The following is a 19,070-nucleotide window of genomic DNA, read 5'->3' as shown; positions in this document are numbered from 1 at the left end:
GGGTTGTTCAGCTGCTAATTTGTTTATTTTTGCTCACTTACACTAGAAAACCAAATGACCAAACAACTGTGAATGCAAAGAATTGGGGAGTTGTAGAGTGAGAAATTGCCACATGCGGTCCTGAGGCAGACTGACACCTAGGCTCACACGGAGTTTTTATGGGCTCTCAAAGGATGCACACAGCTCAGAAACAAATCTTACAAGTTCAGCTTACTGCTCTAGAAACCTTGTAGAAATACAGTGGGCAGCAGGAGAACACAGATTTTTCCACAAAGCAACCAGAGCCCTTGGTATGGTACTGTCTCTCTGCTCATGCTCCTTTATGGGAGACATTGAATTATCTATCAACCAAGTGCAGAAGGGAAAGGGGTAGAGTTCTTTTTCTTTTTGTGCATGTAACTAGTTCCCAAACGTTGTTCTTGGGAAATACGTTGGAAAGGAGGAAGTTCTAAGGAAGGGTGTTCTCGTACCCACTACAGTACTTACCTTCTACCACCACTTTGCAAGCACATTCAGCTTTCCCTGCTGGGTTCTCAGCTATGCACTTGTACTCGCCCCCATTTTCAGGCATGGCCTTCTCAATGGTCAGTGAGCAGAGTGTCCCTGTACAAAAGAGGGAGAGATCAAATGCATGTTATGCTGCAGTTCACAAAAACTTTAGTGCTAGTAAGGAGCAGAAGGCATCACATGAGCCAGTCCTTCGGTGATCTTCACTGCTAGAAAATGCTGTCCTTAAAAATTCAATCTTATTGGAACCTTATTAATGCTAAATAAATAAAAAATTGAATCTTATTGCTTTTCCCTAGGATAGTTCTAGTTGTCCCCGCAGCCCTGAACTGGTTAATGGATAAAGGTAGAGAAGATCCAGAGCAGCACCTCTGCTGCTCTTCTTTGTCTTACAGCAGAGATCAGAAGTCCTCACTCAGGTGACTTTCTTCCAAAAGTGCTCATAGTGTAAGAGCGTGAGTAAGAGGGTTACTGTGAAATGCCCATCTGCAATATTTTGATTCAGCCTTGCCTCTAGCACTCCCGTGAGCGTTCACATGTATGAGACCAGAACTTCAGCTTAGTGCCTAAGTTTACAAATGGCACCGAACAACATTTTCTTTTTGCTTGAATTTCCTAATGAATAACTGCCTGGTATTGTAAAACATCCATTAGAAAGTCCATCATAATAGTCACAATAAAATTTGCCACTGCAACAAATCCATTTCTTTCCAGACAAAATCCCAAAATTTGACTTAATTGGGTTTGCAGAAACAGGATGCGACATAAGCTCGTTATTTACGAAGGGAAGCTTGGTATGACCCAAGGGAAATACATTTCCTCTTAAAAATTAAAACTCTGTGAACCAAAACAGAAGTTGTTCCCAGTAGATGGGGGATGAGGAAGAAGAACTTTGTCCCTTACGTTCACTTGCATTGCTTGGAACGATGAAGTACTTTCCTCTGCAGGGTGAACCCCAGTTAAAATGCTCCACACTTTCCCCTTCCAAATATCCCTCATTAAGTGAGGGTGAAGTGTGGGCTTGCTTTCTTTCTCCTTCCTCATTGGAAAGCTGGGTCTGTCCCCTGAACACAGCCTCAGACACTGTGCATTTCTGCCCACTGCTGTTGGCCTGTCCAGAACACCTCCACTCTCCACTTACCTCCGCTGCAGTAAAACCTTCCCCCTTCCTCCATTTACCTTTCCCACAGTCATTCCTAATTAATGGCAAGATTGAATAGATGGGTTTTTTTCAGATATTTACCCTGTTTCCTGAGATGTAAGGAAATCTCCCAGCACCTTTCTATGGTAACTGGAAGCTGCCTTCTGCCTTCCAGAGTGCTCAACCCCAGGCTCCACATCAAATGTATCCCCTGTGATGCGGGAGATGGCACAGGCACAGGTGATACTGGTCCATGAAAAGGACCTTGAAAAGAACTCCCCTCCATCTGAAGAACTTTGGGAATGTACTGGTTCTCTTTGGAGACAAGCTCCATTCGGACATGGCAATTATGCTCTTGGCCTTCAGATTTTTCTCTCATTTTAAACTTGGATGTCATTATTCAAGACAAATCTTCTAAAAAACATTCAAATGGTTTCCAACAAATTTGGTTTGCCAGAAACACACAACGATTAGAAGAAAATTATGTTTTCCCCTCTTTATCATCCTCCACAAAATCAAGAAGCTCTAAATAATGACTATTTTCCCCTGAGAAATGATGTGAAAGCTATCTCAGAAGAGGAGCACTGACCCCTCACTCACATGGGCTGTGCGCAGCCAGCCAAAGGGTGAAAAGAAAATCCACATGCCCTCCCTGAAGCAATGCTTTTCCATGAGTCAGGCTGAAGCCAAAAATGTCACGAGCTGCAGTTCCATTCCAAATGGAGGAGAGACAGTAGAAAAGTATTCTTGCAGGCATCTAGCAAATATAAATTCACATGTCTCTGCTGTTTAAAGAGACATTTGGAGAGCAAGCCAAAGATAACTTCCAGTCTAAGAATTTGTAGAAATCTATGTAACATGATTAGAAAACATTGCACATTGAAACTGAAAGATGCTGCTGAAAAAAACAGAAACTATGGAACAAAGACACACACATATGAAGGAGACCTCTGGCCACCTTACTGGAGGAAAGGAGCCTGGCCTGTAAGAATAAATGAATTGTTAAGGAACTGGAACAGTGCAGAATTTACTTTAGCTTCTGCAGGAGTTTTCTACCTGCTCAAAAGCCCTTCCTCAGCTCATTGAAGACTAATGTGACACAGGGTCAACACTCATTTAATGAAGTTATTTTGTGAGGAAGGTGAAGGAAATCTGTTCTTTTTCCTCCTAACTCCCACCTCCCTGTGGAAATAATCTGCATCCTATTTTCCTCCACTTCTTTTTTCTCCCCAGGAACTACACTGGAACAGCATATGCAAAGTACATGGGGATTGTTGGGCTTCTTGCTACCACCAAATACAATGGCAGTAGCCCTCCAGTCACTGGAGGAGTGAAGGGAAAATGAGATAATTTGAGTCACGTTCCTTTATATAGCCACTAGTATTTGTGAAACTGTGGACTACTAGGACTAGGTATGAAATTGGCCAATGGATCAGAAAGTATTGGCCAGGCTGGATCAGGAGTATAGGGGGAGGTTGAGGGAGCACGGCTCTAGAAACCTCATTTTCATTGAAAACCAGGGAAAAAACCCAAATCACCGAAACCCAGGCAAAACTTGATAAGATTTCATAAGAACCAGAAACTTCTCAACCAGGCCTATGTTCTGTGATCTAGAGCTACAGTCAATTCCCGGGGCTAGAAGGCCAAAAGTCTTTCAATGAAGTATTTGGTATTTCCTCTGCAAACCCCTTCATGACCTGAAACAAGATTATTTTCTCAGAACTGCTGGAAAGCCCAGACTGGTTATTCCAGTTGGGTATTCTGAAATCCTGGCAGTTCACAAATCCCAGTCAACTAAAAATACTTGCTATCTATTTTGTCCCCTCAACCCGCTACTTTTTTAGGAACCAGGCCATGGATGATCCTTAAACATTGTCCCAAAGTGCAGGATTGGAATAAACATGAATACTGGAATCTACCACTTAGACATTGGGACTGGTGCAGCTCTAGAAAAGACCTTAGCAGCCACAGAACCTGATAGTTTACTGGAGACTTTGGGTTAGATACACAAAGCCTTTCCCTTGAATTTTGAGCTATTAAAGGGTTCTCTGACTTACTCAAAAATAGTGCAAGACAGTTTAAAATATCTCTAGGCTTCTGCATTCTTTCCATGAAACTCCACAGAAAGTCAACCTCAGATATAAAACAAATACACAAACCAACAAAAAACAGCTCCTTATTCTCATTCCCCACACTGGCATCTAGCTGGCCAACCTCCTGACTCCTGTCCATGATGCAGACTCAAGTTTATGGCTTTCTCAGTTGTATCCCATGGTATAAAAAAGTATTGTAGAGTATTTAGGCAATATTTATAAACACTCATCTGTGAGAAATTTTGCCTAGGAGACAAAATAATTTTTTAAGGAACTCATTGGCATATAGTGTTAATTTTCTAATAAGTCTTAAATTGTCTGGGAAAGTTTAAATAAGTGCTAGTGTCACAGTTATGTTTAAAAATGAGAAGCGGGTTGACCTTGAAAATATTGAATACAATGACAACAAAAAACAAGTGAAAAAAAGTGTGAATTTCAGAGAAGAAAAAAATGTCAAATGTAATTACTGCTAACTGATAGTTTTAAGGAAAACAATGTAAAAAACCTACTTCCATGATTCATGATATTAGACATTTAACTGGCAAATGCATCTGTGCAAAGGTAATTTTCTTAATCTTTACTGAAATATTTGTGATAGCTCACATTATTCTGCTGTTATTAATGCTACATTACTATATTGATGACATTGATTTAGGAAGACTGAGAACTGCTATAATAAAGATCTCCTAAAGAAGCTGACAAGAGGAAATCATCACTCAGTCTGTTTCTAGTGGATTTCCTCTGTGATCAGACTAGGACCCAAGCTATTAAATATTTTAATCTATGATGTGGAAGTACTCATAAATTAACTTTTATAAATTTACAGATGCTAGAAAGAATCTTGCAAAGGAAAAAGTCAGAAAGAGAAGAAAGAGGACAGTCCTCATAAACTATCTCATTTACTTGTTGAGTCCCATTCAGTCAAAGAAAATGGGGCTTGAGATAGTGAAAAGACAAGCAATGATGGCAGCAAGGGATGCTGAATACTCAGAAGGTTTAAAGGTTGAACAGAGAAATGGCAAACATGAGCTCCGACACTGTGAGGTAGGAAGAGGACCAATAACCTCCAGTAAGGGCAGCAACAGGAAGGTGACCTCCATCTCACTGATGCTGATACCCACACATGATTCTGCTGCTGTTTTATAACAGGATAATAAACCAACAAACAGCAACTGGAGAGGAGGTATTGAAAAGAAAACCAAATCAAAACAAACCCAAGCCTCCAAGGGCTGGATGAAGCACATCATGCAGAAAAAGTTAGTAAGAGCTTGACTTGTCAAATTTAAAAAAAAAAGAGAATGATATCTTGGTTACAAGAGTCAAAGCCATTCTATCCAGTTAGAAATAAGGCATTGTTTTGTTTCTTGATTTAGTAACAAAACTCTTACTAGAAGAGTTAGACATTGCAATAAATTACCAGTGGTTATAGCAGATGTCTCTCTTTTGCTGTATTTAAATTCACACTACATGCATTTTCTGGAAGAAGATAGATTCAGACATAAATGAAAGAGGGAAATGTGGCCTGTGAAAAACATGGTGTTGTGTCGGAAATGATGATCTCCCTAGACTTAGACGTTCTGAAGAAGCTTTTGTAAGGTGCAAAATCCATCTACTTTCAGCAGTACATAAAGTCATGTTAATTACACACCAAATTCTTGCTCAAAGTTAATTAGAAAGAAAACAAAAAAGTCATGGCAGATCCTAGTTAGACTGGCAGACACAGACTTGCACAACTCATAGGAAGATTTAGGAGTTATGTTAAGTCACAGGAAAGTTGTTAAGGCATTATTGCTAATAAGATTTCTAAATCTTTATGCTGCCAAGAAACTTGGGAAGAAAAAAATGCTGGCTCAGACAAAGCAATACAAACTCAGGGCATTTTCTAAACGACACCATCACTGCTACCTGAGACTATATTAGACAATTCCTCTTCCATCTATATAGTCACATAGTAATAAATCTATGCAAACATAGCAGACCAAGCTGACTTTAAAAATTGCAAGTTTGCCAGTTTTGGCTTGTATTCACTGTATACCTCAGCTGATCAGTTTACTAAGGATGCTGGCTTGCAAAGCCCTTTCACTACCATCTTATGGAACAACTTTTGGAACCATGCAAGAACTTCCTTCATGGATTTTCTGTCCAAGAGTGAGTCACACAGCAGGACAGTAGCACGGGGCCCTGCTGGGCCAGTGCTATACAAGTGTAAAACAAAATGGGTCCTGCTCTAGAGAGTTCACCGTGTGAGGAAAATTGTTCTACTCAGTCCTTATATGTCTAACTTCACTGCAGTGTCTGCTAGAGCCTTCTTAAAAATGTTTTTCCAAACAAAAAGCCCCCCATAACTTCAAACAAAGAAGTCTCTCATATTAAAGTGCCTCTTAACCATGCATCATCTACCCCATATCATATAATGCTCTAATTTATGAGTACCATCTTTTTATTGTTAGTAACAATTTATTTTGATCTTTCATGGGCAAAAAGCACATTATTATCTATCTCAGGAATGTAGATAATTGCACTCTGACAAGTTTAAAAGAAGGAAAATATAAAATCAAACCATTAATAAAATTGTACCATGTCAGAAAAACAGTGCAAGAGCTCACTTTATAATAAAAATGATACATTAGGCAAAAAATCATGCCAATCAACCAACAGAGTACTATTTAGGGAGCTGTTAAAAGGAATGGAAGAACAAGTGTACTGATGTTCATGATTTCAAAGGGAAAACAGTTGAAATGAAAATGGAAGGAATGTGACATGATATTAGCTATTGTTGTGATTGTGACATAGAGGATAATGCTGCCCGGATTCTGACTTCCAACTAAATTTAACCCTGGAATAATGGAATACATTGCAAGCCCCAGATGAACTACCAGAACACAGCACAAGTACTGCATAAATATGCCGGCAGATGAAGGTCTTTTTTGGAGCAGGGTTTAGCTTTTCTTTTGGCAAAGGCCTTACTAGTCAGAGACTATTCTGATGCTGGTGTTTGTATGCAGGCTTCTCCAATGGTACAGGAGCATGGATAACACTCTCCCTTCTTCTGCACTCCAATGGCTAAACTGCCTTGGGTGGCCAATTTAGTGTCAGTCAGGCTCTGCAAGCACAGAGGAGACCTGTGAACAGCATTGTTTCTAAGAGCCTCACTATCAACTAGGACAAATATGCCAAGGAAAGTTATTTTCAGTGAGTGACAAAGGGACATCGTTTTACATAGTTTGCCTGTCCTGTCAACTTGTTACACACATAAGTTTGACCTTCCTGGCCAAATATGCCACTGTTTAATCACATGCTCCTGAGGCTGGATTTTATGTATTTATCTTCACAATTTATTTGGCATCAGGAGATGAGCAATCTGCTGTCTCTTTTTGCCTTTTTTTTTCCTCCTGTCTTTTGGGAATGACAGAGAGGAATAATTCAATTTCCAAACCACAAATACATGGCATTCTGGAGGTTCATGCATTACTTACACTAACAAGTTTGTGGGACAGTATTCCATACTAAGATGGGCTAGTAGTGTGGCTAAGAAGCAGATGGACATGCATTACACTAGATAGAGAATTTTCCAGTATCCAACTCATTAAGAACACATAAGTTATTGTGAAATACCTCTGGAGAATCTGGAAACCCCCCTCCCGTGGTCACCATCATACATCACAGCAGCACAAAAGCAGTCGGTGAAATAGCTAAGAACAGATCTAGTCTATCCTCTTCCATAGTGGATTTTGTTGCTGAACACAAGAGGAGCAAGATCACACCAAAGAAATAAAAAATGGCTCTGCAAGACCTAAACCCACTAAGGTTAGCTAGGTCTGTTTGCTCTGAATTCCTCTTCTTCCCCACAGACTCAACCTTCTTTCAGCTGAGGGTGACACTAGAGCATTATCTCCATGGCCCATTAAATGCTGCTCCAAGCTTTGCCAATGGCACTGCTGCTGAAGGAATGACACCTGTGCGAGTGACAAAGTTGGATTTTCAGTGTTTGGGGCAAAGGATGAACACTGGGACTTTGGCTTTGGCCTGCTGTGTACTGCATCCAGTGTTACTGCCTTTAAAGCTGCACCAAACACTATCTATGAGACTAATCCATACAGTTTCCCTATTGAACAGTATTTCCTGATACTGAATGAATTTGCAGTTTCTCAGTTCTAGTCTGTTACTCCAGTTGTTCTTTCTCCTCCCTTGGCTCCCTCAAGTATGTATGTGGTCCTAATTAGGGAAAAAGTGAAAACTGAATCTCTATGAAATCTGGAACTTACTTAAAGTATCATGCATACCTAGTTAATTACTTAACAGTTGGCATGAAAGCATCCTACAGCGAGAGAGCAGCAACACATTCTTCTCCGAGTGCCAAAGCTAGCAGGTACTGTCAGGAAAAAACCCCAATAGACCATCATGCAATGCACCCTCTCAGTGTACTAGAGGGTATGTAATGAGGTTTAAAAAAAATAGTTCTAATCCTCATTCCTTGTCTTTCCATTAAAGGAAAAAACTTACATCCCTGTGTAATAATTCTTTCTAAGATCCTCTGCAAATATGTGCCAAAGAAAGCCTGACTTTGAAGTACTGATAACACTGACTGCTAAGCATGATACAAGTGTAAAAGTGCAGGTACAAGTGGAACACAAGGACAGTGTCTGCACCCCCTGCAAGAAGCTGTCCTGGAACAGTAGATTCCTTATGCAGTGCTGACCTTTGATCCTGACCTCAGTGGACAGCACTGCTAGTGTGTGACACCCTGGACCGTCACCCAGCCCAGACAAACTGGATGGGAAAAGTCTCATTCCCTGCTCAGGCAGGTGGCAGGGCATTTCTGGACATCAGGATCACTTCACCATAAACAGCTACACCAGATTTGCAGCTCCACAGTACCATTTTATAGAGTGAATATGAGTTGGGGGATTATAACAATCAATTACTCAGATTATTTCAGTCAAGAAAACAGCTTTCTGCAGCACCATAACATCAAAGCTTTGGGACTTTAGGAGGCTTTTCTGCAGCACCATAACACCAAAACTCAGAAGCTTTGGTACAGAGATGCTGTCTATCTGATGTAATCTGACAGGAGTCATGGAACTTGGGGATGTATAATTTCTTTTCTACTCTGGGCAACTCCAAGAAAAGCCTTGAAATCTTGCTTCCAGCATAAGGCTAGCTAAACTGACTGATTCTGTCAGTCCTTTTCATATGAATGGCATTTCCACCAGCCAATGTTTCCTCATGTACATGACACTTATCCTTATTCTATGGAGTTCCCCTAGGTGAAAATCAACATGTACTCACAAAATAAAAACATTTTGCTACTTCAGACACAGACCAGACACAATGCACTTGCTACCATCTCCCTTTCTCCATCTACTTATTTTAGTATCTCCTTAATGCATTACTTGAGTACCCCAACCCTTTCTGAAAACAATGCTGTTTCTGACTGCATCCACTTCAGGAGAATGCTTGTGCTACTCTGCTTGGAACACTGCACAAGGATTCACTGGTTGTGCTGAACTATCCTGCATATTAATTTGGATCTCATTTGGTAACACTAAAAATAGCCTGGATTAAATGAAGGAAGATTCAAAAGTAAGAGTGCAGACCCCTGTGTCAAGCTGTAATTCGTACTGTGAACATGAACTTTTTTGCTACAATACACTAGAGGATACCATTCTTAGACGATTCCCTCAGTGTTTTATGGAGCACATATGAAGTAAAGAAGTTTTTTTGTGCTATCAATTGTCCTTCCTTCCTATTTTTGTGCCAAGGAAAATATATTTTGTCTAGATACAACATTAATGCAAAAAAACCCAGTCTAGTAGGGTTTGATCATCCAAAATCTGAAATATAAAGGAACACTCAGTTTGAAAACAGTAAGTATTTCCTCTAGTGACTTCTACCAAATTCTACACAGTTTTGAAGTTACTTAAAAGTCACCAAGACAGTGGAGTTCAAATATTTCAGTGCTTGTAACAGCAATAGGAGCATCTGTGGTGGGGCATTAAATACACTGGAAATCTGTTCTCAACTCTGACCTTAACTTGTATTTGTAGTAATTTCTTTCTATGACACAACCCCTCTTTGCTTCTGTGTTTCCTATTGCAATAAAAAGCCTGAAATACTAAACATACAAAAGAATTAAATTAGAGTTTGTAAACCAGAAATAATATTATTATGTTTTCAATGTTCTAAATCCTTAAAGTTCAGTTTAAATAAGCAGCAGGTACCAGCTCCTTAAACAGCATTAGCAATGTAAACAGCAGTTAAAAATGCAAGAAGTTCAACTTTATAAAACTTACATCTGCAGGCTGTTAAAGGGGAATCTGCAAGAAATGTCAAACAATATTGTTCCTTGTGTACTCCACTGAAATAACAAGAAAGCTGCATCTGGGAATAGTTACTGGCACAGGACTTAAATAAAGTATTGCATTACCTTTAATGAACTAAATATTATTAATCAAGAGCCAGATATAACAGCGTGCCATCCAGCTGGCTTGTAATGCAATTAATTTACCTTCTTGGGAGATGACAGTGGACTTTGATGATTTGATGGCTTTGCTATCTAGAGTCCAGGTGACAGCTGCAGGAGGATCAGAGGAAATCCGACATTGTAAGACCAATTTTTCACCATCAGCTACTTGAGCATCCTGAAGCTTCTCTGTAAAGGAGGGTGCTGTTCCTTTGCTTGCTGGTGGTTTGCTTGCTGGTGCTTTGTTTTCAGGTTTTTTCCCAATTATTCCGCCATCCACCACTGCACACCCATGTTCACAGTTTCTGTCATTCTTCTCCTCTTTTTTCACTGCTGGTTTGGCAACAGGGGCTTGAGAATTGGGGGTCGCATTCTGGGCTTCAGAGTTGGTGCGAGCATTTGGTGCTGGGGTGCCAGCGCTGCCATTCGCCGCAGGTGGCTTCTTCTTGGAGCCCAGCACCGACCTGAAATCTGTAACTGCAGGTTTAGGAGGTGGTGCCTTCTCTGGCAATGGGGTTTTTGGGGTGCCCTTCTTGGCCAGCACAGAGCGGAAGTCCACCTGCTGGGGAGCATGGACTTTCCTCTCCTCCTCTGACAAGGTCTTGGGTTTGACCTGCCGCTGCAGGTTTGCTCGGAAGTCCATTTGCTCAGCTGGGATTTCTTTCAGTTCCTCCTCAGAAAAACTTTTGGTGCTGACTTTCTTGCCTAAAATATCACGGAAATCAAGTTGTTCAGCTTCCTGCTGCCTCAGGCTCTCCTCTGTATGCTCCCGAGTCTCCACTCGCCTCTTCAGCACGCCTCGGACGTCTTCCTGCTCTTCCTCAGCTACTCTGGTTACACTGCTGTTCTTTTTGAAGCCACTTGTTCTACCAAATGTTAGTTTACCATGATCTCCACCATCTCTTTGCTCTCCAGAGCTGGCTGATTCCCTCCCACTATGATCCGAAAAAGAAAAGAAAGAGAGCCAGGAAAGGGGCTGGTTTAAAAATGTCAGGGAACAATCTCAGAGCAGGAACAAAATGTGTTTATAGAAGGGGAGGTTGATTAGAGGAGCATACTCCATTAGTTTATTGCATCAATGATGACTTCAGGAGCCATATAAGGGCACAAACAAAAAAGATCTTCTCCACTCTGGCTTGGTAAAATGTGCTTAGCTTGTATGATGAAAACAATTTGTTAGGTCACATTTGGGGATTAGGTTGAACAGCAGCCAGCCTGGGTCTGTAAGGGCAGGGAATTAACAGAGCAAAAAATAGAACCCACCCATGCAAGTCCCTGGGAAAAATACTCACTCTCTGAGCATTTCTGCTGTGGAAGCTGAACTCTCCCGCAGCATCAGAGACACCTGGCAGCTGCATTCTCCAACTTGGTTCCTGAAATATTTAAGTGAAATCAGAAAAACAGGGGTTTCTTCCTCTGCAACTTGCCTGAGCTAAGTGATTGTGTATTGCACTAGAGCAGGTCAAACCCAGTGTGGCATTCTTGTTTTCTATGCCCAGCATTGTGGGGATTGACTGAATGGATTTGGTACCCTTATATTTGGAGCCAAGCTAACTCAAATAGCTTTTACTGATCTGTTGCTATCTGCACTGGGAACAACATACTCCCTGAACAAAATTCAAAGCAATTTACAGAATGAAGCAGCTGCAAACAAACAAGCTAAAGGAAAATAAATACAAAAGCTGGAAAATGAAGACAGAGGAAAGGGCTATTTTGCAAAGCTGAAAATCTTTCCAACTCTGCCTACTGTTTATTTATTCAAACCCCAGCTCTTAAGTTTTCTAATGTTAAGATATTAAAAACAGGGTCTCATTTCCTTCCCTCCCCTCTGGCCCAGCCAATCAGCAAAACCCATCTACATGGATTGCTCCAGCCTGTACATGTTTATATTAAAAAACATAAAAGTGTCACCATATATGGTGCTGAGTACTTATTCTTCCTTTTGCAGAGGAATACCACGGATGCCTTCTGGAAAGGGCTCCCATTAAAGAATTCATTTAAAGTGCTCCCCGCTCCCCTGCAGCTCCCTCCCTCCAGCAGATATATATCATTCTTTTAGCCCCAAACAGCTCTTCTCTGCTTAACACAGGAGATGCCAAAAGCAAAATTTAACTCCCCCAGGGCAGCAGTTGTGTAACTATTGCCACCATTCCCCTGACTGCTATTAAAAAACTAGACTTGAATTGATTGAGGACTAGAGATATCTTTTATTAATGAGCACACTTCTGTCCTTCCCAGTTTAAGTATAAGCTTGTAAATGGACTAGAAAGCCCTGGATTATTTGTCTTTTTTGAACAAAAATAATTTTTGCTATTGAAAACATTTCCTGGACATGAGCAAAACACATGTGTGTTGGAGGGGAGGAGGGAAAGAGAGGCAGGTTTTCCCAGCTGTGTTCTGCTTTGAACTTGCTAGATAAGAGCACCTTCAAGTCCACTTAGCCCTGAAGTTTAAAACATGGACTCAGGACTGTTAGCTTGCCATAAATATATTGTCTGGCCTGGTTTTTAAATAGAGCATGGAAATACTTTCCTAGATATGGTACTGTTTGGGTGAGGAAAACCCTATAATTTCACCCATTTTTAACTTGCAGCAAAGGCAAGATAATTAACACAGATCACAGAATCACAGATTCAACACAAAGCTTTGTCTTTATAGGAGCAATTAGTGCCATCACCTTCTCAGACAGATTTCCCTTGATTTCTATTGCTTCAGAAAAAGAAACAGTGGATCAGCCTAATATGAAAACTACAAAGAATTGGAGGCTTTGATCAAAATAGCTGGATTTCAAAGTAAAGGCCCTGCTGTTGGAAATATATCTTATTTGACCTTAAGACCACTAACAACAAGAAACCAGGGAAATGTTTTTAACAGTTTTATATCCAGTAAGTCAGAATATGTACACTACAAACTGCTATTGAAGGCAATCAATGAGGACAGCATTGAAAGCCACAACTCTCATTTCCTCAAATACAAAAAAAACTAGATAACATCTGAGTACCAAACAGAAACTGTCCAAAGGGCAGGAGAGGATCCAAGTCAATGCAGAGAGTATTTAACTCAGCCCTGCACTGGAGACATGCCATTCTTACTCTTATGGGTGGCCTCCATTTGGAAGCAAGAGAAACAGACAGAAATCAAGACAAATGGAAAGATAAATAAAAAAAAATAGCATGTCCCCCCCTCCCAACATACTGATTGGCATAAAGTTATGGCAGGGTACCAACATTGCTGCAAACCTGTTGTTTTCAAATAATGCATTTCAAACCAGGACCTTTTACGGCTATAGGAAGTCATGAAGTTTTTTCCCTGCTTCTCCAAAGTTTTTAAGGAAAGAAGACACACTCTGGAACTGCTCATTCACCAGTGCTGCAAGGCTTTAACAGGCTGTTGGCTTACCTGAAGATCCCTCCTGTTCAGGACTTAAAACCAGTCCAAAGTTGACAAAGGACAAGCCATGCATGCTTAAGTATAGACAATTTTCAGAGTACATTAAATGTTGAGGTACCCCTGCTCAGCTTCTGTCATGACTGTCTGGCAAAAAATATTTGTCCACAAGAATTGTGTCACTAGTGGGAGAGGTTGAAGTAACAGAGACAGCACTGTCCCAGGAGAGGAATGCAGGGATACTGAATGTGGTCCTGACCACTGTGAAGAATGGTAGCATTTCTGCAGAACCCATTTCTGCAATGCATCCTTCCCTCTGCAAATTCTTCGCATATGCAAAGAAGCAAATAGGGCAGGCAAAGTAAATCCTTCTAAAGCAAGCTATTTTTCACAGGGTTTGAAAAATAAAGGAGGGGGGAAGAAAGTAGGAGAGCATTTTGTTCTTTCTATTTTTAAAACCTTGGGAAGCACTTACAAATTATGGCAACAGTGGAACATACAAGTACCTAGATGGAAAAATGATTCAAAAAATAGTTTTTTTGATCTTATGATTACTGATTCAAGTGAATGGCTGAAAACCGGACTAGTGGACACAAACCTTGAGTCTGTGTCTGCTCAAAAGTGTAGCATTCCTAGGGCAAGTCCTGTTCCCAGTGAAATCAAACTGATGATTTTAGGAGTAGGGAGAACATACTTTCATCTTTGAATTCAGTGGCTGTGTCTAAAAAGGTGAAGTGAAAAACACTGACCCACCTTGGAGATCACAGGATAGAAAAAGAGAAACAAGCCAAGAAAAATTAAGAAGGATTGGGTGATTTAGATACCAATTTCAATCAAGAATAATTCTGGAACCTCGGTAAATATTTTTACATTTACACAATTTTAGAATCTAGGCAAGACAAAGATACATAGGGGCAGTTAGGAAAAACAGAGCCTTGCAGTACATGGGAATATCTTCAAGTCTTTCACGTCTCTGCTGTTTTGAGTCTGGGCAATAGTAATATTACTGGTGCAGCTTGAGGTTCTCTGTGTTGGCATTTTATCAACAAAACCCTAGACACAGACAGATCTTAGTGGCTCTGTTATTGTGGAATAATAGTAGACATGGATAAAACCTATGCTTAGTAGCTTTGCTGTGAAGAAGTGCCTGGAAGTGTTGACTTTTGCAGGACTGTTCTGTAGAATGCTCATACACAAGACTTATCTTTAAAATGTCAAGGAATAATAATAATAAAGCCCACCAAAAACAAATAAAACCCCAGCTGCAAAGCCTGAGGCAATTTTAAAAATAGCTCGGTGTCCTATTGTGGGATCAGTTTTCCCTGGAATGGCTTTTATGTTCAAAATATCTTGAAATACTAGTTTCTTGGCAGAACCTACTCAAATATTTTCACTGAACCTTAGATGAGACTTATTGTCTGCATGTCCCTAGGAAGCACTCTCTGGAGGAACAGGAAAAAAGGCACTTGTAATTATACTGGGGGGATGTACTGAAATTTCCTACCAGCCTACCAAGTGTGAAATAAATATTGCAGAGTAAATTACATTTTTTCAAGAATGAACTGAAAGGGGCAAATAAGTTGATCCCTACTTTTAGCTGGTGCTTCAGTGCCGGTAATGGCAAAGCCTCAGAAGGAGGTTTTGCAGCTTTTCTGTGAGTTAAATGCAGAGAGTCCAGACTCCATGAAGCTTTTGACCCAAAGAAAGCAACTAATCTACTGGATCACAACTTTAGCTGATATAAAGCAGAGCAGCTCTACTGGCTTCAAAGAGGATGCGCTGATTTACCTCACTTGAGGGTTTTGCCAAAAGCTTTTTGTGCTTGAAAGAACAATAATTTCATTTGCATTTTACAGCACTGAGTGGGAGAATGGAACAAGAAAGGGTCATGGTTTTCTTCTCTAAAAATAGACAATGTGTTGATAGGAGAAAACAGGCTTTGCAAACTGAATTTTAAAGAAAGACAGAACTGTATTTACTGTTGAGTGTAATGAAATGTAATCTTAGGAGTCCTTTTCATATAACCTAAATTGCAGAGTATTCAAGGTACCACTGATTTGTAAAATGAATGTTTTTCCCTGATTTTAAGCAGACTATCAAAATATCTAAATCAATACTAATCAACACTAACCAAACTTTTATGGAAGACGGAGTAGGGGAGAAGAGAAATATTTAATGTCTCAGAAGACAAAGGTTAGCAAAGCAGATGATTTCTTTAAGGAGCTGCGGGATGATTTCTGAGGTCTCTCATGTTGACTGTATTGCTATAAAGATAGAGGTTTTGCTCAACAAACAGCGTCTGTGTCCAGTTCTTGCAGGTTTTTTTGTTTATCTCTTCATTTATGATGTATACTCTGAGTGAAAGAATGTAGAAAAGTCATATTGGGATAACAGGATACCAGCAGCTGCATCACTGGAAGGATGCAAAGAACAGGAGGGAAAATAGATATCTATGCTTTTATGAATAAGTAAAAGGACTTTTATTTTCCATTTTAAGGATTTGCAGGCTGTAAAGTGTCCAAATTTCAATAGATGAACTGCAGTATTGGGTGAATCTCTTCTTCTCTTAATATTTATGCAACACTCTTTCTCTAGGCCTGAGACATAACAGGCTCAATGAAACATTATTAGGACAATTAAACTGAAAGATGCAAATGTAGAGGAATCATAGGCTACTCTGCTAAAAGCCAGACTTAGAAGTCTGCTAAACAGTAAAAGGCAAAGCAAAGATGTATTCTAAATAATGCTGAGGGATGGTAAGACAGAAAGCCAATGAGCAATCACGGATGGATCACACTAGGATCACACTGGGCTCCACGTCCTTGTCAGCCCACTCTGACTAGAGAAGAAAGAACCAGCAAGAAAAAAACAGATCTTTTGTTAAACCCACATTTTTAAGACCAGAGTTTTAATTTGTGAGCACCCAACACAAAAGGAGAATTGTGCAGGTATTAGGACAGAATTTAGAGCTTAAGAATAATGGAGAAGGAAATTGGAAAATAAATAACACTAGTAGGAAACCATGCCCAGACTAAATTAAGAGAGTTGGAGAATGAATGACTCCCTAAGAGCAGCTATGTAACCTGCTTCTAAAATTAATATGTGAAAAGGAGGTGCACATTTCATTTGAAATGAAAATGATTATGTTTAAAAATAGCCCACTGTATCTTCTATAAACTCTTCAGTGAATTGACTTGTGTTTTCTCAGTTATTCCATATTTTTAATGGACTTTGTAGGAGTTTTTGAGAGAAAGACACAAAACACAGCTCTCTTCCTCTCAGATATTGTTAAAACTGTTTCTCAATATATAAACAATTCTCAATCAAGTATTCAAGACAAATGCAGACAGTTCAACAGCTATTTAGACAAGACTATTTAGTACTGAAAATTATTGTAACGCTATTGCAAACTTGAAGTTACACAGCTGACTTTTGGCTCCTTGGATATGCCTGAGGCTGTTACCTCTCTGTTACTCATAGCACATAACCAGTACCTAAAAACATATGACTTTCTTTCCCTGAACATTAACTGGAATTTTACAAATGACAGCAAGGTAAAATGAGGTATCAGCATTCCCTTTGCTCTAATTGCAGCACAGCTTTACTCATTACGAATTAGAAAAAGCCAACATGAATGCACTGATCTTTGTGAGATCCCCAGCTATTTCTCCAGTGAAAGGATTAGGGAATAGCTGCAACTAGCATGTAATCTGCTGTGTTGCTTTCTAGCTACAACTTTACTTTTTCTCCTTCCCTTGCTAATTTTCTGAAATAATTTATTTTCTAAGTGTACATTCTAGAGTTATGATATTGTCAGGCTTCCACTTTGGAAAAAGGTCTCCAGTGATGAATTTGGCCTGAGTGATCACCAACTACAGCTGATCATTATGGCCAACTTCCTACATCAGTCCCAACAAAATCCTCCACAAAGCTCTCTTGGCTCTCCTTTATCCTCTTTCATTCTTCCCTCCCTGAAGTTTTGCTGAAATATCTCATTCTCTTCTCAGTTCAAGTGAAACCACCGGCATATCATAAGAGAAGATGCCCATGCCCAGGGCACACACACTGAAGTGTGGAAATGTGCCAGCAGAAGATAGCAATTCTCACAGTTTCTGCTCTCTCCTGTTGAGGTTGGTGACCTGAATGAAATTGAACTGGCATTTCTAGTCCTGCCAGAAGTACCGAGTGCTAGAAACACCCCTGATCCCCAAAGTAACATAAATGCAAGGATTTCTGTAGACATGAACCTGCACAAATCAGCATTATGAATGTCCCAGATGACCTGGGACAGTTGCAAACAAGCCAGTTCTGAAATGAGCCAGTTCACAACTTACTGCAGACTCCAAAGGGCCTAAATCTACTGGAGAGCTGATTTGCAAGAAGGTCATAGCACATGCAGCTGTACCTATATAAATGTTATTAATAAAACTTGAAATTAAGTGTAGAAAAACGTTATTATAGGAAATCTTGATATTCAACACCTATAACTTTCTAAGCCACCCTTTTCTGGTGAAAAGTGAGTGACTCATCTGACTTTAAATACTAAAATATACTACTGAACTTAGTGTCTGCCTGTGATAGTCTATGGAAACATGCTTTTGAGCTAGGAGGCATCTACACAGTGACATATCCATCATTTGGGCCACACTGGCTGGAAAACAAACTGTAACTATAAAAAATTAAACTCATTGTTTACAAGCTAAATAGCTTGAGTTTATTAAGAAATTCCCTCCCTCCTTGTATTAAGAAGATACGAGTAATTTATTTGCAAGTCGGCAAAGGACAATTCAGACTACTGCACCTGGACTAAAAAGTTAGTGTGTGGAGCAAACCAGATAATTTTCTTCCAGTGTAATGCATTCAAATGTCCATGATGACTAAGTAACTTTCATAAAGAAAGGCACAAACATTAGCCAAGTAAAGCAACTGCATCTATGCACAGTAAATAGCCTGGAATGATAACATCACCTTAAAGTTTTACACTATGTTTTCTACAGCCACATAGGCGATATGTAGTCTTCACCATTGGAGGTGGAAAATGCTGCGACACTTTTTACAAGGTAAAGAGCCAGCAAATATGATTCTTCATTTAAAGGACAGTTATTTTATCAGAATAAAAAAAAAAAAAATTCAAAACAACTCTTCCAGATTTTGTAGGAATGACAAGATGTTCAAAGCATCAAGGTGCCTTGTTTCAAAGATACATCAGCAAAAGGAGACTAAAACTTGTCAGACATTTCAAACTTGGCCAGGAAACACTTTTTCCCCTTAAAGGTATGGATCTTATGTAACAGCCCTCCCAAGTCAGGTTGTTCCCATGGAAAGAGGCATCCTTACAAACACCTAGAGAGATGCCAAACATGATGAACAATAGTTCCAAACTTAAGACATTGATTGTAGTTTTCCTTGCTAGAAATTGCTTCCCATACTGCTGCCACAAAGCTTTGTTCTTCAGGATCCCAAAAAGAAACCATATTGC

The 19,070-nt window shown here is 39.9% G+C and overlaps 1 protein-coding gene across 3 annotated transcripts in view; it reads right to left on the bottom strand.

The window, feature by feature from the left end:
• The window catches only part of MYLK (myosin light chain kinase), a 195,755-nt gene that overhangs the window by 61,768 nt on the left and 114,917 nt on the right, over window positions 1-19,070 (bottom strand). For all 3 annotated transcript variants that reach the window (XM_042041247.1, XM_042041248.1, XM_042041249.1), the window contains 3 exons: window positions 11,497-11,577; window positions 10,250-11,139; window positions 487-603 (listed from right to left, as the gene is read on the bottom strand). In XM_042041247.1, the coding sequence (XP_041897181.1) occupies window positions 487-603; window positions 10,250-11,139; window positions 11,497-11,577 (1,088 nt within the window). The remainder of the gene's footprint in view (window positions 1-486; window positions 604-10,249; window positions 11,140-11,496; window positions 11,578-19,070) is intronic.

Source organism: Corvus kubaryi, unplaced genomic scaffold, assembly GCF_017639235.1.
Source record: "Corvus kubaryi isolate FWS band 111438036 unplaced genomic scaffold, C.kubaryi_AGA036_p1.0 37396, whole genome shotgun sequence".
NCBI lineage: Eukaryota > Metazoa > Chordata > Aves > Passeriformes > Corvidae > Corvus > Corvus kubaryi.
Note: the sequence above shows the minus strand (reverse complement) of the source record. Positions and strands in the feature narration are given on the sequence as shown.